This window comes from Thunnus albacares, chromosome 21, assembly GCF_914725855.1.
Source record: "Thunnus albacares chromosome 21, fThuAlb1.1, whole genome shotgun sequence".
NCBI lineage: Eukaryota > Metazoa > Chordata > Actinopteri > Scombriformes > Scombridae > Thunnus > Thunnus albacares.
The window spans coordinates 2,330,507-2,353,422 of NC_058126.1; the positions used below are offsets into that span (position 1 = coordinate 2,330,507).

The 22,916-nt window shown below is 37.5% G+C and overlaps 1 protein-coding gene across 1 annotated transcript; it reads right to left on the reverse strand.

The window, feature by feature from the left end:
* Positions 1-4,265: 4,265 nt before the first annotated feature.
* Positions 4,266-20,163, reverse strand: LOC122972236 (coagulation factor XIII A chain-like). Its single transcript, XM_044339202.1, has 18 exons — positions 20,080-20,163; positions 18,729-18,816; positions 18,371-18,479; positions 18,105-18,287; positions 15,596-15,844; positions 14,099-14,217; positions 13,884-13,991; positions 12,230-12,404; positions 11,896-12,034; positions 10,199-10,302; positions 10,029-10,117; positions 9,088-9,241; positions 8,363-8,472; positions 7,881-8,046; positions 7,629-7,783; positions 5,618-5,754; positions 5,420-5,525; positions 4,266-5,244 (listed from the first exon to the last, which is right to left on the reverse strand). The coding sequence occupies exons 2-18, from the start codon at positions 18,774-18,776 to the stop codon at positions 5,209-5,211; spliced, it is 2,187 nt and encodes a 728-aa protein (XP_044195137.1). The 5' UTR covers positions 18,777-18,816; positions 20,080-20,163; the 3' UTR covers positions 4,266-5,208.
* Positions 20,164-22,916: the final 2,753 nt, after the last annotated feature.

The following is a 22,916-nucleotide window of genomic DNA, read 5'->3' on the forward strand; positions in this document are numbered from 1 at the left end:
CAGTAGTCAGCGCAGTCGTCTCTGATCTGAGACTCCAGTTCAAGACTCGATGTGGGGACCTCTGTTCTAAAATTAAAAGTGTCATAAAAACAAAAACAGGATTTTTAAGCCTCTTTCGACTTTTATTCGAATACAAATACAGATACAAATACAAATACTGGGATCTCTGCACATCGCTAGTTTGCACACAAAAAATACAATTATCATAAAAGCTTTGATATGTACATAAAGACATTCACATATATACAAACACACTTTCACCTACACACAGTTCAGTGTTTCCTCTAGGTTGAGTGGTTTGGCCTGGCGGAAGTTTTCTATTTATCTGTTTAGCGTCGTCAGGCTAGGCTAACCCGTTGTTGCTAACTTTGGAGCTAACTCCCTTCACTTTTCCAGCAGTTGGGGAAACAACAGACGTGACTTCTCATGGTCTTGACAAGCTGCAGCATTTATTAACTGACACTCTGTAGTCTGTACTGTACATTTACTGCCAGACTGACAACTTCCTGCTAACCTTTTTCCCCTGCCCCTCTCGCATTCACCTTTATTTTTCTGCTGCTCGCTCACTCGATACCTGTTACGATACCTGCAGTTTCTCAGGCAACGACACAGCATTATTTTTGACATTTAAAAAAACATTTTTTGGCCTGGCGGAGGTTCTCGTTGCCCCGGTGACCCGCCATGCCTGTACTATTATAGGGGAAACACTGCAGTGTATCCAACTATCATGAGACTGTCCTCCCAAGAAGAAATGACACAACAGGTCGTAATGTCAGTCGCCCAAAAACGAGCTACAGTTACATATGACTGCCAGCTGCCATCTAACAGCCGTAGTAACCGTCCTCATTTCCTCATTCAGAGGAGGAGGGAGGATGGAGGCTTTGACCCAACAGTGGACTTTGTTTCCTGTTTCCAACTGTAAGTCGAGACAGTTTTTTTAAAAAGCGTAACTACAATCGTTCCCTAACCTTTAACCCCGTGGTTATTATGGTTGCCATGAGTAGTAGTAACTTTAACAAAGTGATCATTTTAACCCAAACCATCATCTTTAAACCTAACCAGACTTTAACCACAACGTTGTCACATCATAAAACATCATTATTGTTTAACAGATGTCGTCCAACTGATTACTGCTGATAGAGGCGCCGGATTAGAAAACGCTCCTATGTGTTGCTCTGGAGTCACATGATCACATGATAGTTTAATTTGGAGAACTTGTTGGAAGTTAAAGTAAACACATGCTTGAGCAGGAAGCTAAAACCTTTTACAAACACCTCTATTAAAAAACTCAAGACAAGATAAACAGACATTATTACACACATACATTAAATAAAAATATTGTCGAGGTCTTTAAGTATCTTAAAGTGTCACTGTCAGCTGTTAGCTGCTCCAACTGACTCCCATTCAAAAAGCCTCAACCTCTCTCTAGAAATACTGAGTCAATCATTGTTTTCAACGAGTCATTCTGGTCTCAATCTCTAAATTCAGGCGCTCTAATAAGTGTGCTGGTGGTCATTTTGGAAATTATTGCTCCGTTAATAAGATTTGAGGACTTATAGTAGCTTTGATGTCTCACTGTGTGGGTGTTGATTGACAGCTGTGATTGACAGCTGGCTCCGGGACTCACACTGAGTCGCACTGTTGTGGTAATATTTCATTAAGTTTAATGTTACCCTGTTAGCACAATTTAGTCGTCACACCTCACTAAAGAATGGATTATGTCAATAAGGGTCCTCGCAAGTATAGAAGTGCAAACATATGTATGTGCAGAGGCATGTTCATTGCATGTCCAAACACACACGTGTGCTATGATACAGTGTCTGTTTCAGGGTGAAATGGGACTCGCATGGGAGCAGGGATGTGTGTGTGTGTGTGCATGTATTACTCACTTTTGGGGACTTGCCTCCCTTTTGGGGACAATAATCAAGTCCTCATAACATAAATCATTAAAGTTGAGGGTGAAGACTTGGTTTAAGGTTAAATTAAGTCTCCTGGTCTTCTGATGTCCTCTGAAGTGTGTGTGTGTGGTGTAACTTAATGATTCAGTGGTGTCGCGGCAAGTACTGCCAATGTGCGTGTGTGTCAGACTGATGTGGTATCTGGACAGACCAGTTTTGTGATGCTGATACATTAGATACAGTTGCCATGACAACGACTCACCTGTTACTGTCATGGGGGTTGGGAGTGTTGACACCTACAGACACACTGGTGATTAAAGTAACTAAATACATTAACTCAAGTACTGTTTTTAAGTACAACTTTGAAGTATTTGTACTTTACTTGAGTATTTCCATGTGATGCTACTTTCTACATTTCAGAGGGAAATATTGTACTTTCTACTCCACTACATTTATTTGACAGCTTTAGTTACTTTTCAGATGAAGATTTGACACAATGGATAATATAACAAGCTTTTAAAATACAACACATTGTTAAAGATGAAACCAGTGGTTTCCAACCTTTTTGTCTTTTGACGTCTTACAAAAAGCAGTGTGTAGTCGGGGTCACATTTCACATGTCTATGAGTTGTTAACAGCTCCACCAAATAGTGATTTTTCCCTCTAAACCTCTCACATGCTTTCATTTCAATAAATGTTCAAATGATCCAATATTTCAGCAAAAATCAAATATTAGAGAAAAAGTCCAAAAACTGAAAACAGATTTGTGTATCAGAACTTTGTTTTTTCTTCTTTCCTCTCCCATTAATCATCTCACCACCCCTCAGATTTATCTGCTGACCCTTTGGAGGGGCCCCGACCCCTAGGTTGGGAACCACTGGACTAAACTAGCTAACTGTATATAAAGTAGTGTAAACTAGCTCCACCTCCAGCAGCTACAACAGTAACATGCTGCTCTAACACTGATGCTTCACTATTAATAATCTAATGATGTCATATATAATAATATATCAGTCAGAGGGACCAAACCACTACTTTTACTGCAATACTTTAACTACATCAAGCTCATAATACTTATGTACTTTTACTGCAATACTTTAACTACATCAAGCTCATAATACTTATGTACTTTTACTGTAGTAGGATTGTTCATGCAGGACTTTTACTGGTAATGGAGTATTTTTACTGAAGTAAAGGATCTGAATACTTCTTCCACCACTGAGACACAAATGCTCACAAATCTTTTCAGGTTTCAGAGAAACATCATAATAATCTAAGATCCTCCATCCATCAATCAGCTGTCTGCTTAATATCTTTCTGTATGTTGTTGTTTCAATATCACACCAGTAAAAGTAGGCTACATCAAAATTATGCAATTTAATACAGTGTTTGAGTAAATATACTCACCAAACCAGTTAAATAGAAGCAAAAGTGTTGACTGAGAGTGCTGTTATTTAACTGGCAAGGAGCTGTTTTTTGTTTCAGGGGCCCAAAAACTTTACTTTACAGATGCTTAATATAAAGTAAACTAGTAAAGATCAGCTTTAAAAGGTTGTCGGCTCCCTCTAGCGGTGACACCGTTGAACTGCACCCGGCAGCTCCGCTCACTGGTGGTTGCATAACAAACACACAAACAGTATGGAGGTTACTGTGCAAAGGTCAGATTCCCTCTCTGTCTAGTGCTGCATGTTTATTATAAAACCACAGCAACAGGAGGGACGGAGGTGGCGACAAGGACAGTTAGTGTCAGTTTCACTACACTTAACGAAGCAACGACTAACTAAGCACTGTACAAGCACTTTACACTGTACAAGTTTGTACAGTACTTTTCTTGAGTATTTCATACCTCCACTTTACTGCACTACATTTATCTGACAGGTATAGTTGATGATTATTTGTAAATGTAGTGAATAAAAACCCTCTGAAATGTGGTGGAATAGAAATATAAAGTGGAATAAAGTGGAAAAACTGTACTTGAGTAATGAATTTGAACATAACAGTCAGTCACACTTTCAGCCGTTTTGAAAATGCTTTTATTGTTAGTAGATAATTAAAGTATTAAAGGCACAAAGCAAAGAAAAAAAAAGGTGACAATCACATTTGATTTGATCCAAAAACAGACAGAAATTGAACATTTTTTCTTCGTGTCGTCGCTGTCCGTCGTCAAACTGAGTCTGACGGCGCCGAGGCTGCCGGGCCTCGTCACTGTCAGCTCTGCCTCACTGACGGTGGCGTCTATTGATCGACAGGTATTATGATTGATTAATATTTTATAATGACTCATTCTGTCAGAGAAGAGATCTGACGCAGGAGATCTGCTGTCAAACTCACTCTGACTGATCCGACTTCTGCTTTTTGTCTGAGTCCAAATTTAGCTTTTTAAATTTTTAATGACTCAATTTTTTGTAAAAAGTAGAGATTTTGTCAGTAGGTGACTGAACCATCGATATAAAATTAAAACATCCTGACATAAACCTCAATTTGTTTAAATCTAGAGTCATTTTGGGAGACAAATTGTCATCTACAGTTTGCTGTTTACCGCTTGAGACACAAATATGTAAATGTTGTATTTAGTTATTTTGTATTTTCACGTTGCACTGGTTTAGTTTTGTCTTGTTTGGAAATAGAAGCTAGTGTTGGACCAGGAGAGACTACTCAGCTGATCTTATATTATTTTTTTTCTTGCAAAATTTGGTGAAAAGTCTGAAACCAGAAGAGCGGAGGCTGATATATCAGCAGAAAGTGCATCATCAGGTTATTTATCATGCACTAAAAATCAGATGTGAGTCAGATTACAGCCGGACTTTAAACTGAATTTCAATGTAAAACTCATAGTAACTGGAATAATGTGTCTGTTTACACTGAAACCAAATGTTTGTTGCTTTAAAAAAAAATGTTTTCTTATGTTTCCAGTTTGCTCTTTGATATCAACGTGTTTTGTGAATCTTAAATATGATTTTCACGTTTTACTCTAATTCCTCAAATTTCCCTGATTAGAAAAGTACCTAATGACTTGCAAAGATCTTAATTCTTCTATGCAGTTGTTCTAGTGTCAAATACTTAAAGAATGCTGTGACCTTTGACCCTTTAGCCCCCTCACTAAACTCGCTAAACTGTCTGTGCTGATTTTAAACTATTTAAACTTTTTAGAAATGAGATTTTCTGCTGTTGTGTACATGAAGTCAAACAAGCAAACAATTCAACAAAGAAGTCATTTTGCGCTGATTCTTGGCTCCGCCCACTCCGCCTGAAGCTGCTGTGATTGGTGGAGACATGGTGGGCAGGGTCACAACTCTGTGAACCAATCCTCTCAGGAACTGATTTCGATATCAGCCTGTCCAAACACCTGAAATGGACACACCTGGGCATCAATAGACGAACTAATACCAGTTAAAGATTTGACCTAAATCACAAGGGTTAATCCTCGTACGGTGGCCATTTTAGGACATTTCTATATTATATCCATATTTTCAGATATGATGTTGAGGTGAAATGGTTCAGTAGAAGGTGGTGGAGGTTACCTGATGCAGGTTGCTGCAGGCCATCACCGCCCAGAGGCGTCTGGTTCCCCAAAGACGAGGGTAGAACGCCTCTTTCCAGGAGATCTTAGCCTGAGGATCAATGCCACTGAAACACACACACACAGAGAAACAGGTATGAATACACAACACACACCTAGAAAAATGTAACATCAGCATGTAAATCAGAGGTGTGCGTACCTGTAGTAACGTGTCCTGTAGTTCATGAGTCCAGATCCTTCCATGGCCAGGCCGACGTTCTGCAGAGGGAAGTTGAAGGGGTTGGTGAAGGAAACGGTCACAAACATCTCCTGCTGCACCTGAGGCCGGCCGCTCACCTGAAAACGGAAGAAGAAGAAGAAGTCAGTACGGTGTAATCAAGCAGAAAGCTCTGGATCTGAAAAGTTAAACCAATATGGAAGTGTCTTAAACCTGCATTCTCTCTAACGGCCAGCAGGGGGCGACTCCACCGGCTCCAAAAATAAGTCAGATTGTATAGAAGTCTATGAGAAAATGACCCTACTTCTCTCTTGATTTATTACCTCAGTAAACACTTTCCTGATGAGTTTATGGTCTCAATCACTAGTTTCAAGTCTTATTCAATGCATCATGATGTAAATTACGGCCCCATTTAGAGTAAAATAGACGATAAAGCTTTGTATGCTTTATGGTGTGGTAGCTGACTCGCTACCACAGCAACAACGTTGGTTAGGCGTAACCCCAGAGTAGTAGCTTTATCTCTGGGGAACACTCCCAACTCCAGGACTGATGTCCAAATTAGAAAATGTGCGTCATGTAGCAGGTGGATGTGACTCCCCTCACTGAGACCTGCTGATAGACGTAACAGCGGAGCAGAGGAGAGACACTGAGATAGTGATGTAACCGACCTGTGCACCGTTATTTAACTTTTTTTTTTTTTCTTCCTGAAAACAAATAATTTTTAAAATATTTGTATGAAACGAATATTCCTAAAAACCCCACTATTTGTGCTTTGCCGAATAACGTATTTGTATTCGGGCACATCCCTACCCCAGAGTATAGGCATAGCTGTAACCGTCGCTATTTCAGTGTGTTTTCAGTTCATGAAAGTTAATTGTAACATTTTAGTCACTTAAAAAAGTCTTGCTCAGTGTTTGGTTGTGCTAAAAGATCCTCTAATGAGTCCAGTAAGTACATTTTGTTTTAATGGTCTTAAGCCTGTTTTTCGCTAGTGATAATTAGCATTAGCATTAGCTTTTTTCACAGTTAACCATAGACTGTGAATGCATCATGCTAACCAAGCTAGCAGCTAGCGTTAGGGTCAGAATATGGTCACTTCTCATCACTTCTGGCTCCACAAAGCCAAGATGGCGACAGTCAAAATGCCAAACTTGAGGCTTCAAAACACGAGTCCACAAACCAACGGGTGATGTCACAGCAGCTAGATCCATTATATTTATACACTCTATGAGGGTAATGAAGTGTTTAATTGGGAAGAACAGTAGATGGTAGTTTCACTCCAGTTTTAGATCACTCGAAAGCAAACAAACCTCTGTAAGTTTTATCATTTCAAGTTAATTCAACCTAAAATTTCAACACCATTTCAAAACTCGACTTCACTCAGTAAATTAAGTTTAACAAGAATAAGGAATAAATATCCTTAAATTTACCGTCCATAAAGATAACTTTTCATGTCAACTTTTTTAAATGTTGTAAAATCTTTTAAACTTTCATGTGAATGTTTTAGGTTTTACTTCTATTTTTATTCTCCAACGTTGAACTTTTTTTTTTTTTTTTTACCTGTGAGTACTTTGAAACTGATTAACTGATCACATGATTGAGAGAGTAAATTCTCTAAAATCAATAAATAATGACAACAATAAAAACATCAATAAAAATAAAATCAACAAACTAAATGTAACAATAATGATTTGGATGGAAGTCAAAACTTAAAAACTTTCTGCTGAAGTTTGGAGAATTTTAGTTAATTAACAACATTATTTGACTTTCAATCATTCAACTGTAGACGTATTAACAATTTGAATCGATTGTAAACAAATATGTAAACATTTTAACAGTTTTTAATTTGTTGAGCACTTTGAGCTTCATTTTGTATATAAAAGGTTCTGTATTATTATTATTATTATTATTATTATTATTATTATTATTTTGTCAAATATCTTTTGAGGCCTGCGTGTGTGTGTGTGTGTGTGTGTGTGTGTGTGTATTTTACCTCCAGGGTGAGGGCCGGTGCCTGCAGGTCGACCAACTTGATGGCGCTCAATGATTGGGCGTCATACTGCCCAGTCAAAATGAAGTGCAGGCACTGCTGAGCGCCCAGGCGAGGCAGGTACTCCTGAGCTGTGGTCTTCAATATCACACGCTCCGCTGCAACACACACACACACACACACACACACACATTTATTATTATTTAACCATAATAATAACTGAGTCTATCTCTAAAAGGACTGTGGGGGACTCACTCTGCTGGGCTGGCACAGTGACAGTGAAGTCCTTGTCTTGGAGTTGATTGGCTGTGATTCCAGTGTAGAAGACGACCGATCCGGCCAGGTGAGCTTGGACCGTTTTGGGAAGTTCCCCGAGGTTCTGGAAATCCACGATCAGGTTCACGTCCTGACCCATCGCGACCTGGAGAGAGGAAGAAGTGTCCTGGTTGCTTTGGGAATAATGTCAATGCAGTGGTGGAAAGTAGATTTACTCAAGTACTGCAGTTAAGTACAATTTTGAGGTACTTGTACTTTACTGGAGTATTTCCATGTGATGCTACATTTCTACATTTAAAGATGAAACCAGTGGTTTCCAACCTTTTTGTCTTTTGACGTCTTACAAAAAGAAGTGTGTAGTCGGGGTCACATTTCACATGTCTATGAGTTGTTAACAGCTCCACCAAATAGTGATTTTTCCCTGTAAACAGATTGTTGGATGGATGTGTGGGCAGTGTTACCTGTTCACAGTTGATGGTGACTGTCACCTCGCCATCGGACAGCTCAGAGTGATCCCTCTGACAGCCGTATTCCTCTGCTCGGGCCATAACTTGGCTGTCTTGTGCGCTACCTGCACACAGAGATCAGTTCAGTACAGAAGGGCCCCCAACTTCATTAATTTTGTTTGTTTTGTTTTGTTTAAAGGGGCCATATTCTGCTTTTTGTGGTATGTAGAAATGCTGCCTGTAAGTCAAAAGTCAGGGCTTCAACCTGCTTTTAACGCTTTGTGACATCATTTAACAGCTGTCCGTTCTGTAGCCTTGGTTGCTAAGGTGGTTGCTAAGGTGTTTCCATGTGTCTCATATTTCAGCTCCAACATGTACGGATGGATTTGAGAAGTTGACATTTGTATTAAAGAAGGAGAAAAAGAAGTGAAATCCTGCTACTATAGTTTGTTTACGTAGCCTCCGGAGCCGGAGGAAGCTTCCTGAAAGCTGACCAATCAGAACAGAGTGGGCTCATCAGGAGGCGGGGCCTTAAAGAGACAGGAGCTAAAACGGCCTGTTTCAGACAGAGGCTGAACTGAGGGGCTGCATAAAGGACCAGTAGAAGATAAATAAGGAGTTTTTAACTGTAAATCATGCAAAGATATTCCAGTAGAGCCCCAGAATATAAATATAGAGGCTGGAAATGTGCAGAATATGTGTCCTTTAAGTCATTTTGATGTTGTGACTGTTTGTGTTACCTTCAGGGTACTTGTAGGTGTGTGTGATGTCTTGTGCTGCGTCGCTGCCTACAGCCTTGGTGCAAATAGACTGTCCAATTACAGCCTTTTCCACCCTGTAAGGAGTCAGAGTCCCGTAGCGATCCCTCTTATGGAAGACCACGTCACTGTTCACCTGGAGGGAGAAATGAACTCTCAGAACTGATCATGTTGGAGTTAAAGTCAGTCCTAACTTGAGCTTATAGTTTTTATCTATGCTAAAATAAAATTCAACACAATATTAGTAGTGTATTGAAGACATTACAACTAACACTTATCATTCACAAATAATAATAATATCTTGTAAGCTGGAACCAGTTTTAGAAGAAGTATCCACATCATTTATGTCATTAAGAGTATTATCAGTAAAATTTACTTGAAGTATCAAAAGCTGCTCAGAATCACAAAAAGTGTCAACATCCATTTGAACAAATGCTGTCTGCTGATGAGGACCATGTGATATTATTAAAAGCTCCAGAACAAGCGAGACGGACTGTTTTATCAAGAATTAACTCTGAACACTGACCGACTGCAAGTTTAAAGATGGTGGTACAGTATTTATAAACTGCTCTATCACATTCACAGGAACATATTTTTTTTTTTAGGTGCATAAGATTATCTAAATGCTGTTTCAGAGGCTTTTTCACCAACAAGAATAAAGTATTAAAACTTAGAGGTTAACATAGAGTTCTGCATGTCTACATTTCCATGGCAACAGAGCTAACGCTATCTGGTGATGAGGACCGTTTGATTCAATCAAAAACTCCAGAACAAGTGAGAAAATGGACCTTGAGGAGGGAGACGGAGGAGTTTTGTGAAGAATAAAACTCTTAAAAGAAACAGAAAGAGGTCAAATGTTCATTTATACAAGCATGAAATATTGGCAATTTGACAGTAAAAATATATTTATTGTTGAAACTGACCTCGGCGAACACAAAACCAGAATCAAACGGGTGGCACAGCAGACCTTCCTTGATGGCAGCGATCGAGGCCGGACCACAGCGAAAATGTCCTGCAAATAAAACAGAGACACACGTTTATCATCTGTCTGTCCACCCGTCCACTGAACTGTCCATCTGTCTCTCTGTCGTACCATCACTAGTCTCCTGGGGCGTGGCGTCCACCACCTGCCATCCTTCGAGACCGGGCGGCAGGTCAGGACGTACCATGTACACCTCGTTCCAGCAGTGGTAGTTCCTGCAGAGAGACAGTAATGTATAAATTATGGCTTTACGGAGCTTTAAAGCGAGTTTCAGCTCATTGTTTATCTGTCCGGCTGCAACTTTACTGTTTTGGTTCACTCTCAGTGCTCTCATAGCGTCATTTTGGGCCGCAGCAGGCAGCTGTTTTCAGAGAAAAAGCTGTAAAAAGCAACTGTACACCACCGGCTCAGCACTGAGCAAAAGCTGATGATATGTCAGTGTTGTGTTCACTACTTGTTTCTGATGAAAACTAAAGGACATAAACTCAGTTATTGCAGGTTTCAGGCAGTGTAAACACATAAAAAGATTCAGATTCAGAGGCTGAGACAGCAGTTACTGCTACTCAAGCTAGGCTAGTTAGCTTTCAGCAGGACTAGCTGAACTGATTTGACTTTTTTGTCCATCATAATGGGGTTTAACTAAACCCTCACGTATGTGGTATAGCAAACTGAATTTCTAACATGTCTGATTACCAATTTTTTTTTTTTTTAACAACAGGAAGCAGGTAGAAAAGAAGGTAGTTATATTTAGCTAGCTTTGGCTATCTCTCCAGCTAGCTTAAATTGGACAAACTTTTAGTTTTGTATGATGTAATGTTTATTTACTATACCCCTGTATGAATTGTAACATTTGATACTGTAATTCTTTTGTAAATTTGCCTGCCCAGGGACTGCTGATGAAATTTAACTTACTGATTACCTCGCTCTGGGACAGTCAACGTCAACTGTCCATGTTTTCTGTGGATGTCGAATCAGTCTTGAAGGTAAATGTAGTAAATTGAAACAATAAACTCATCAGTGTTTGCTATATTGACAGAGAAAGCTGAGTTTTCCTGCTTGCAGAGCCGTGCCAGCAGTGCCTTCATGTACCAGGAGGTACATGAGCTTCTGATGCCCAACCCCCAAAACCTGTTGTATACTCTGTTGTATACTCCATAACTTCCATAACATCCTCTGCAGTCATACTTTGGGATGCCATTTTCACTGTTACGTACAGAAACGTAGCTAGTTTGCAATACAAGCAAAGAGAACGAGGAAGGTTTGTTTTTGGGCGGCATCTAGAGCACACCCCCTGGCTACTCAGAGGCAGAGACTAGAAATCCAAGCTGAAATAGCCTGTAGTTCTTCCTCGCTCCCAACTACGTCACTGTACACATCAAATGACGGCGCTGGTGCCGGAAGGACAACAGATTTTGCAGCATTGACAACAACTGCAGGCATTTTTCACACTATATTATTCGGATATTTGGATAGCTAGACATAAGGTTGAAAATTGACGAAGTGGTCCTTTAAATAAAATAAAAAATAAATTAAAGGATCATATGGAGCACCTGCTAATGTCTCCTAGCAACATACTGGGATAAATTAGATTAACGTGGGACAATTTTTGCAAAAACTTCTCTGGTCAATAACACTCAAGGCCAAAGTGAATGCCCGTTTGCCATTTTTTTCTCAGTAATCAGTGTTTTTGAGACCAAAACTGTTTTTGATTTATATCATAAATCTGTAAAAGTCTGTGTATGGCAGGTAAAGCAAACCCTGGCCTGGTCTCCTAGCAACAGACATGACTGACAGGCGTCTGGACCAACCAGATGGAGTCCCTGGTGTTGCGTCTGTCCGGCGTGCCGTCAGGCTTGAAGATGAGGTCGGTCTTCAGGTTGCCCGTGTTGTCATGAGCTGAGCTGAAGTTGGTGATGACCCTTGAAGGGATGCCGAGGCAACGCAGGACTGCAAGGAGATTAATTATTTAAAGTAGTTTTAACGCAAAATACCAGATTACTAGTAAAACTACACTGGTGGAGAGTAACTATCAAATAAATGTATTCAAGCACTATATTTAAGTACTTTTAGAGTACTTTCCATGTTATCATGACATCATACCAGCTTACTAGCCGTTACCACGGTAACAGTGTGTGCTCTTACAGGTGTTAAAGACTCCAGCGAACACCCAGCACTGGGCGAAGCAGACGGGGACACCGGTGTTGGCGTACTCCAGCAGGATCTTCACGCTGCCCGTCCACAGCGTCGGGGCGGTGCCCATCGAGTAGTCGTCACTCCAGTTCCCCACCAGCACGCCGTTATCGTCCTGAGAGTTGATCTGACAGAAAGGGTTGGGATAGAGATCAGTTATTACCAAGCGGGTAGAGTCTGAAAAGTGAAGCCAATGCAGAAGTGACTTAAACCTGCATTCTCTCTAACGGCCAGCAGGGGGCGACTCCACCGGCTCCGAAAAGAAGTCAGATTGTATGGAAGTCTGTGAAAAAATGACCCTACTTCTCTCTTGATTTATTACCTCAGTAAACACTTTCCTAATGAGTTTATGGTCTCAGTTGCTAGTTTCAAGTCGTCTTCAATACAGCATGATGTTAATTTTGTAAATTATGGTCCCATTTAGAGTAAAATAGACTATAAAGGAGAGCATGCTTTAGGTGTGGCTAGCTGACAAGTCACTACAGCGGTGACAACGTTGGTTAGGTAACGTAACCATGGTGTGACCCCAGATTCACAGAGTATAGGCGTAGCTGTCACTATTTCAGTGTGTTTTCAGCTCATGAAAGTTAATTGTAACATGTTGGTCACCTAAAAAAGTCTTGTTCAGCGTTTGGTTGTACTAAAAGACCCTCTAAGGAGTCAGATGTTCAGTTTTTCCAGTAAGTAAATAACAGGCTTAAAACCATTAAAACAAAACTTACCTTTTGTTTTAATTTTCGCCTGCGAAAATTAGCATTAGCATTAGCATTAGCATTAGCATTACCTAAAATCAGCATTACCTAAATCAAGAGGGTTTATCTTGCCTTTTTAGGACATCTTAGACAGTTAGACTTGGCTTAAAAGATAACTGGCTATTTTCTATATTTTTCTTCTTGTCAACAAATCTTACATTTGGATCCAAACCAACAATGAACTGATCTACTAACAAGTATTGTGTGCCTATCAAAGCCTGTTATATCTTATTCCTCTATGCCATAGACCTCCGTTGTTGTCCAAAAACTATTAAAAACACGATTGTTAATATTATTATTAAACATTATTAAACATGTTAGCTCATCAGCATGCTAACAGTGAACATGTGGTCAAATGTGGACTTTGACCTTTTGGTGCCACTTGAGGAAAAGTTGGATTGTTGGATGTTATTAGGATACATCCTCTGGTCCCTATCCAATATTTATTGAAATTAGGATTAAAGGATGGGTTCACAATTTTTCAAGTGTGTCTTAAAACAACAGCCAGCAGCTGAAAGTAACAGTGAAACCAATGAAAAATGTATTTAAAAGTTTATCTGAAGCTAATATGAAGCTTCAGCGTCCAAATGAGTCAAATCAAGTAGATATCTTTCAACGTTACAGTCTTTTTAGTGCCAAAGTTCCTCTTTTTGTTACTATACTTCCACCTGCAGCTCAACAGGGAAACACTGTCCGAGGAAACTAAAAAGACTGTAAATGTGTCAGATATCCACTTGATATGACTAACTCAGACTGCTGAAGCTGAATAGAAGCTTCACAGAGACTTTTAAATGCATATTTGCACTAAATGACTGTGTGGTGAATCTATTTTCTTGTCCACTCTGAATTCTCACCATAGCAGATCCCTTCCTGACCAGTTTGATGGCGTTGCCACGATCATAGATGGGCATCTGAGATGAATCCAGGATGTAAATACAGGCATCCAAAATACCTTGCTCAAACTGCAGAGAGACGGGGGGGGGGGGGGGGGGGGGGGGGGGGGGGTGTGAGTTAACACATGAATATTCATACTTTTTATAATGTGTGCGTGATGTGTATTTGTATGTACCTGTCCATACATCCAGCCTCGGGATGATACAGCTCCAACTGAACCCTGGAAGATCACTCCGTAGTCATTGAGGACGTACTCCCTCCGTCCTGATTCATCAGGCAGAAACACAGCGTCCGCTGCAAAGAGAGAGACAGACAGGCAGTCAAAGAGCGAGTATTTCAACAGTCAGAAACACAAAGGGAATCTAAAACTAAAATGTGTATGAATGAGTTTGTTTCAAGCAAACAATTTACCCTCAAATTAAACAATCATGCTTGAAATCTTCCAGAATTTCATAAAGTTACAATATTTACACCACAGGATAGTAAAGTTGCAATCCAGCATTCATTAAACACTAAATCTATGGAGACTTTATGTGACATAAAACCAATAAATTCAGCCTGGATCACCAAAATTCTTCTTTGACATCAAAATGTATTCTTTTGACTTATCCCAGGACATCAAACTCTTTTTTATCATCATCATTTTTATCATTTTTAAGTCATTAAATCCTCCGAAAAATCCTACAATCCTAAAACACTGTACAAAAAAGCCATTATTATTAATATTATATCTCCTTTTATTATAAATTGTTGCAGTTGTGCAGCATTGTCGGGTTGATTGGGTTGCTTTATTTTACAGATAAGTAACGCTGAGGAAAGCCTTGGGTTGTTTTTTTGATCATGTGCATCATTAAAAAAGTGATATACACTTATTTGTAAGTGCTGATGACTTAACTTGTTATTCCTTTAATTTTATGCAAATCAGCAAATTTTCTGAGTAATTTGCAGGTATTTATTTTTGGGACATTTTACAGAGAAGGTGCTGCAATTTAGTGCAAATTATTTGAAACAACTGAAAAGAATATGAAGTTGGTTTAGTTGGTAAATGCTGACACATCATATCTGGGTTCATATGAAGTTGTTAATTTGGAAAAAAAATCTTAATAAATTAGACTTAACAATTCTTTAACCGACAGAAAATACTTTGTTTTTAGTGTGTAGTTTTGTGTGTCAAACTACATATTAACATATTAGGATGTTTCTCAGAGAATCAAGTTACAACAGCTACTTTTAGGAAATTATTGAAAAAAAAAAGCTAATATATTGTTTGACACACTGAAAACTAAGCATTTTCTATCACTTAAAGAATTTTTGTAAATTGCATTTACAAATTGCACCACGCTGTAAAACTGCAAATTTTACAAAGAAAATTTTCCAGGAAAAAAGTTCAAAATTAAAAATAAAGCATTACCTCAGGCCCAGCTCTAGAAAACAGGGGACCCTACACAAGATTTTCTTTGGCGGCCCCCCTTAAGCCGAAACTATACTTTCTGCATCAGCAAGCACGCAAATTTTGTCATCAGAGCGTGTTGAACAGGCTCTGTGTGGACGTATATTCAGGCCTTTACTTTAAAACTATAAACTAGAAAGGAAAGAAAAGGAAAGAAAACTCTCCTCTGAAGTACAAACAGTAACTTTTTCAGCCACTAGGAGGCAGTAAGAGTCCTCAGACCTGGACACCAGGCGTTGAACAGCATGTACAGGTCGGTGTTGGCGTCCCTCGCAGTGCGCTGCATGCCGCTCCCGGCGTCTATGGCGACGTAAGTACGATACTTCCCCACGATGGCGTCGGCTGTGGGCGTGATGCTCAGTGTCACCGTCGTGTCCTGCATGTCCAGAATCTTCCCCGCCCATCCACCACCAGGACGGGAGCCAAAGGTCACCACCATCATCGAGCCCTTACTGGCTGACGGGTTGGAGCCTGGAGGAGGAAGAGGGGGGAGGGGAGGGTTAGTGAGGAAGAGGGAGGAGGAGAGCACACAAGGAGAAAGACGAGGAAGGTAGGACAAGAGAGGAAGAAGGAGACCAAAAAGAAGCAGAGGGAAGAGAAAGAAGGAGACAATTAATAAAGACAATGAATGAATGAATTGAAACATCAATCCTTCACTGAGGCTTAACAAGCTTTTAATTAACACAAACCCCAAAGAGATTCACGCTACAACAGCACGACTGTATTAAAAATGACACCAGCATCTGGAAACTTTCATTACTATGCTACTGTTTACAGGTTTCAAACTAAATTATCTTAAATAACTTCCATATATCAATGTAAATTATTAACTTCCGCTCAAAAAATTAGTACAAAAGGAACAATTAGAGATGCAGTGATTAGTTGATTAATAGATTTGTCGGTTGACAGGAAATCGATGGGCGACTATTTTGAATTGAAGACTGATTTAGTTGTTATTGTAGTATTCAATATGAATGTCAAAATGTTAATAAAATAAAAAAGAATGATATAAAATAGTGAGAGTATAAGTAAATAAATATAAAAATGTGACAAAAAAGAGACGTTAATTTAAAAAAAATGTTGTGTTTGAGATGTATGTATGTTTATTTTTATCAAATCTGTCAGTGAACATCTGTCAGACAGAGCAGCTCAACATGGTGTGTGTGTGTGTGTGTGTGTGTGTGTCTTCTAATGACAGAGCCATGGGGAGTGTGTGTACTAATTAGCCAGCCAAGGATGCCTAATGAACTGACAGTCGTCTAATTGTTTGGTGTGGGAGTCTGTTGACGAAAGCCTTTTCATCAGTTAATTGGTTAATGGGGGAGCAGTTTAACTGTCGGTCTCAGGTGGGCCGAGCTGTGGCCACTGAGCCCCCCCCCCTCCCACAAACACACACACCTGTAACCCATATGTGAAACAAACTGAGCTCACTGGGAGGAAAAATAAGACTTTATACATTACAGTATGTTCCCTACAGTGGTGGAAAGTAACTAATTACATTTACTTGCTTTTAAAATACAACACATTGTTAAAGATGAAACCAGTGGTTTCCAACCTTTTTGTCTTTTGACGTCTTACAAAAAGCAGTGTGTAGTCGGGGTCACATTTCACATGTCTATGAGTTGTTAACAGCTCCACCAAATAGTGATTTTTCCCTCTAAACTTCTCACATGCTTTCATTTCAATAAATGTTCAAATGATCCAATATTTCAGCAAAAATCAAAGATTAGAGAAAAAGTCCAAAAACTGAAAACAGATTTGTGTATCAGAACTTTGTTTTTTCTTCTTTCCTCTCCCATTAATCATCTCACCACCCCTCAGATTTATCTGCTGACCCTTTGGAGGGGCCCGACCCCTAGGTTGGGAACCACTGGACTAAACTAGCTAACTGTATATAAAGTAGTGTAAACTAGCTCCACCTCCAGCAGCTACAACAGTAACATGCTGCTCTAACACTGATGCTTCACTATTAATAATCTAATGATGTCATATATAATAATATATCAGTCAGAGGGACCAAACCACTACTTTTACTACAATACTTTAACTACATCAAGCTCATAATACTTATGTACTTTTACTGCAATACTTTAACTACATCAAGCTCATAATACTTATGTACTTTTACTGCAGTAGGATTTTTCATGCAGGACTTTTACTTGTAATGGAGTATTTTTACTTTGTTGTATTGGTACTTTTACTTAAGTAAAGGTAAAATTGTACTTAAGTACAGTACTTGAGTAAATGTCTTTAGTTACTTTCCACTCTGATCTCTGCTTGAGGCAAATGGCTCCAAGCTACTGAACTGTCTGAGTCGAGTTGCATTGTGGGTAATGTAGGAACCAGGTTTTGGCAGGGAAGATAAATGTGTGAAATAAAAAAGATGATTCTGCTGCATCGATTTTGATAATCTTTTTTAAAAACAACTGACCAGTTAGTACAAAATGAAATCTCTGGATTTCACGTTTAACAAAAAGACATGAGATTAATATTCATCTTCTCATTTAACTCAAATATACCCCAAAATGTTCAACTATACCTTTAAAAAGGATGTTTTAAAGATGAGATCCTGTAACTAATGTACATCTGATGGAAATTCTCCACTCACAACCAGAAAGTAAATCAGAGAAGCCAAACAGAAACTGGTTAAACTGGTTGAACCTTTTCTGTCCAAAACCATCTGTCCATCAAACTCTCCAGGTGGTTGATGAGATCAGAATTCAAAACTCACCAATCAGGAACTCGACCTGGAAGTCGTCTCCTTCAGCCAGCTGTCGGTTGAAGGTGACGCGCATCAAGAACTCCTGACCGCGTCGGACCACCAGGCAGGGGGTGTCGTAGGCAGCTGTTTGGTGGTTGGGCTCGTTTACCTGCTGACACATGTCGACACCACCGTCCACCACCGACAGAGACCCTGAGAGACAGGAGTAAAGGGATAATACACCATGTTTTCATTCGTTAACGGTCAGATTATGTTCACACATTAAGGGAGCTCACCTTGCCCAGGTGCATATGATCTGGGAGCGACTTCTGCACCAGAACCACCTTCAAAAGGTTCAAATACTGGAAAATCCTCGGCATCGTTCAGAAGGTTGGAGGTTGGCACCTAAAGGTAATTTAAAAAATCATCAAAGAAAGAAAAAAAGAAAGAAAGAGTGATTAATAATGGCCTAAAAAAAGAATAATAGAAATAAATAGTAATAAAATAATTACAATAAATGTAAATAATAAAAAAATTAAAAAATCTGAAAAAAATAACAACTGAAAAAACAAATCCTAACGACTGAGGAACTTTAAAATAAATTGTAATTAATTGTTTAATAAATAATGTAGTCAGTAGTAACAACAGTAATACCGGCCCGTTGTAGCGCCCCCTGTAGGATGTATTGGTTCGAAGAGACATGATGGCAAAAGGTCAAAGGTCAAAGTTTTCACTGAGGTCACTGGACAGAAATAGAAAAATATATATAGTTATATCTATATAAACATATCATAGAAGAACTTTTTAGTGGCATCTGAAACAACAGTACACATTAATGTATAAACACACGATAGAGAAAATAAATAGCAGTAAATAACTGCAAAATGTACATTAAATATGAAAATGTCAAAAACCCCACCTCAGATTCACTGCAACACTGCAGAAGGATTATATAATTATTCAATATTTTTATAACCATATGACAGGAAATTTTTAAAAAAGTATATTTATATGATTTTACAGAAGGTCAAATGTGGAAAAAACTTTGATCAGATTTAAAATTGAATAGTGAAAAAACATTTACACTGAGATGGAAAATATTTTACAGAAATATTTTACTTCATAAAATACAAAAAGAAGTTGATAAATAACTGTGAAGAGAAGCTGCTGCATAAATCATACATGCAAATTTTTTTCTGACTTTTAAAATTTCAAATTAAACAAATGTTTAAAGTGAAATGCACATTTTGTATGTATTTCCTTTTTATGTTAAAAGGACAATTATTTACTTTTAGACAACATGTCTCCATCTCCATCTCATTCCATTATTAAAGACCAAAAGTCTTTTGAACATGTTTTTCATGTAATTATACACAGTAAATTCACATAAAGAGGAAATAAATATAACAGTGTGTATTGTTTTTCACGTTGTTTCTTAGTATTCAAAGGAAACAATCTGAAAAGGGAATGTCACTGAAGTTGAACTGCCTTTGTCATGCGTTACATAAAATATATTTTGTGACATTGAACATACTTAACATTTTGTTTTTACCCGTTTTTGGTGTCAAAGCATCGAAATAGTTTGCGGCTCAATCTGTGTTTCTTAATTGACAAACACTGGTCCATTTAACGGTTAATAATTGCTACTATGACCTCAATAATAAACATAAAGTAGAATTATCACCTTTCTGATAATTTCAACAAAAAGTGAAAATATATAAGCTTCATAAATGTAGAATTTATGGCAGAGCTGTTGTATTTGATTGCACAGGTGTTCCTAATAAAGTGCTCGCTGAGTGTATCTGAATATCTTTGAATCAAATCTTTAAATCTTTTCTAATATTTATTTTAAAGTATAATCTGCTTTGTTATGATATGTTTTCCAGTGAGTCATATTACAACAATTACAACTGAACAAACAAATGAAACTGTAATGTAAAGAGATAATAACAATAACAATAATAATAACGCAGATTCAAAATGCAGCAAAAACGCGACGTCTCACCTTTCAGATGGAGAGAAGTTCGTCTGATCGGGTCAGATGATGATCGAACTCGACTTTAACAGCAGTTTATATACACACACTGCTTCCTCTTTTCAACTTACACACACACACATACACACACACACACACACACACACACACACACACACAAACACACACAAACACACACCACACACACACACACACACACACACAAACACACACCACACACACACACACACACACACACACACACACACACACACACACCATTGGACACACATGACAAATAAAATAAAACAAACATTACAAAATTAAGCTTAAATTGTAAATAGTAACTTTTGTGAATACATTAACTGTGTTTAAAAACAATTTGTGGATTGTTGTATTTATTTGTAGTTTTATTTATTATTATTATTTATATATATATATATTTTTTCCAATTTGTAATTTTTGGTTTTATGCCTTTGAAAAGAAATTTGTAACAAAGTGCTATATAAATAAACTTATGATTGTTATTATTTGACTTCATCTGGTTCTAATTTTTACTTTATTTTCTTATAATCACTGACCAAAAACACACACAATCACTAAATGTTCAGTACATAAGAGCTCCAGAGTTTTTATGGACATGTTTGGACAAGTTCAGTTATTATTGGAAAATTACAGTCACATTTCTGACACGACAATAATATTCAGTTCCACTTATTATTTATTATTTTGAATTCAAATAAATCTACACAAATTACTTCATATGTGAGAAACACTGAAGGAAGCTGTATTAATATGAAAGGAACATTTTCAAAATAATAATACAACTTGTATTAAAAGTTACAGTATGACTCAAAATTTAAACTTTTTTTAGTCTTTTTTTTGTTATTCTTGTGTTTTTCCCACTATAATGTATTTCTCACCAACCATTTCAGTTTATTCACATTTATTTTTTTTTTGTTTTCTCCTTCATGGTAAAATATATAAATATTATATGAAAACTATCATATGTAAGCAAGTGTGAATCCATGTTGTGCACTCTTGCAATAAAGTATTAAAAAAAAAACAACAGTTTATTTGTCTTTTCTACTTCAATGATCGATAAATGTTTTCAGCAGATGACATTTGTATCTCCTCCAAAGCACTTTCAGATTGTGTTGTGTGAACTTTCCTGCAGAAAACTGGAGAACAAGGAAGTGTGTGTGTGTGTTTGTATCAGTGACCTCGACCCCAAACTGAGAGACTTCTGCTTTATTCTGAGACAAAACGATCACAGTGACATTAAACATCAACTAGTGAAACTATAAACTCAGTAAAATGAAAAACTGTGAAGTTTTGATCAGTTTCAATCAGTTTTACTCAAAATGATCCACTTTAGTTAAACTGTAGTCAGTTTTAAAAAGAGGCTGAAGTCCAAATAAAAGTGTATTTTCAAAATGTTAATGTTTTTCAGATGATGTTCTGTTGGTGATTATCTCTTCACTTCATCTCATACATCCATATGCAACGACTCACAGCCACGTTTCTGCACAAAATACACAAGAAACTACAAGAAAATAATGCAAACACGTCTCAGTAACACATTATTCTACCAAAACACCAGCACTGTCTGCTTTAATTCACACAACATTAAAGCTGGAGCATCATTTACTAAGTCCAACAGTTTTTTATTAACAAAAAGAGACAGATAGCAAAGATAACAACACAAAAAGAGGCTGTTATTAAGCATGAGACCATCAGGAACAGTACAACAAAGAAAATGTAGATTACAAGTACATTATTGTCCTTAATAAGTTTGCTTTCAGTGATTCTGAGGTTTAAAGTTAAAAATGTCCATCAAGAAGAATTAAAATCTTATTTCAGTCATTTCAATTTTATTATAAAATATTTGTCTTTTTTTAATTGTAACATGTTTTAAGTGACCTTCTCCGTATTGTCAAATAATCAAATAGAATAAATCAATAAAATGATTTGAATTTATTTATAACTACACATTTTTACCTATTAATTTATAATCACATAAAAACTATATGTTGAAAGGACAATTACTCAACTTTTCATCTTTAATAACTGAATGTGTTGTTTTTTTATTTTGGCTCTACTGAACCTCCGTACGACTCCTTTGTATTTAATGACGGTGCGTTTAAGATTTGATTTCAATGTGACATGGAAAATTCATGTCACAATTCATTCACTTATTTAAGACAAAAAGCGAAATAATTGTCCGTAAGACACAGTAAATACCCACATAAAGTTGTTTATTATATTTCACTGTTTCTTTAAGTTGTTTTAATTGAGAGATTTTTGATCTTCCATAGATATCATGTTTAACTTTACATGTAGTGTTACTTTTATGACTTAAACTAGATTGTGAACAAGTCATAACTTCTTTCTGCTTCTTAAATATAATCATCTAAAAAAAGTATCAATTATAAAAACACTAACAATTTATTTTTTCGTCCCCTAAAAACTTTTATTGATCGTCATACAACAGTACATAAATAAACATATTACACAAAGGACAAAATGAAGGCTGGAAAACTGGAGAAAACATAAGAAATGAAACGATATTTATTATACTCATGATATTATACATTATATATATTTTCATTTTTGTGTTTACAGTTTTAAGACAATGCGTCATCATCTCAGGAAATGTGATAAATGTTTTTAATCTCGCTGAATCATCTTTATGAGCTCAGAGTGTTGATGCAGTCTGGTTTAACTTGATGACAAACTGGACTGACAGTAAATGTTTGTTTTTGATCTCTGGACATTCAGCTTCTTCTATCAAACAGCAAGAAAGTAACTTAACAACTAAGATTTGTACTCATGTATAATGTTGAGATACTACACTTTATATTTAA

Excerpts from the sequence above, each read along its gene's own strand:
- LOC122972236 (XM_044339202.1), bottom strand. The coding sequence starts at position 18,776 with ATGTCTCTTCGAACCAATACATCCTACAGGGGGCGCTACAACGGGCCG. Across the intron at positions 14,218-15,595 it reads GTTCAACGCCTGGTGTCCAG|CGGACGCTGTGTTTCTGCCT; the intron begins GTCTGAGGACTC and ends CTCTCTTTGCAG. Across the intron at positions 12,405-13,883 it reads TCAGGAAGGGATCTGCTATG|ATCAACTCTCAGGACGATAA; the intron begins GTGAGAATTCAG and ends CCTTTCTGTCAG.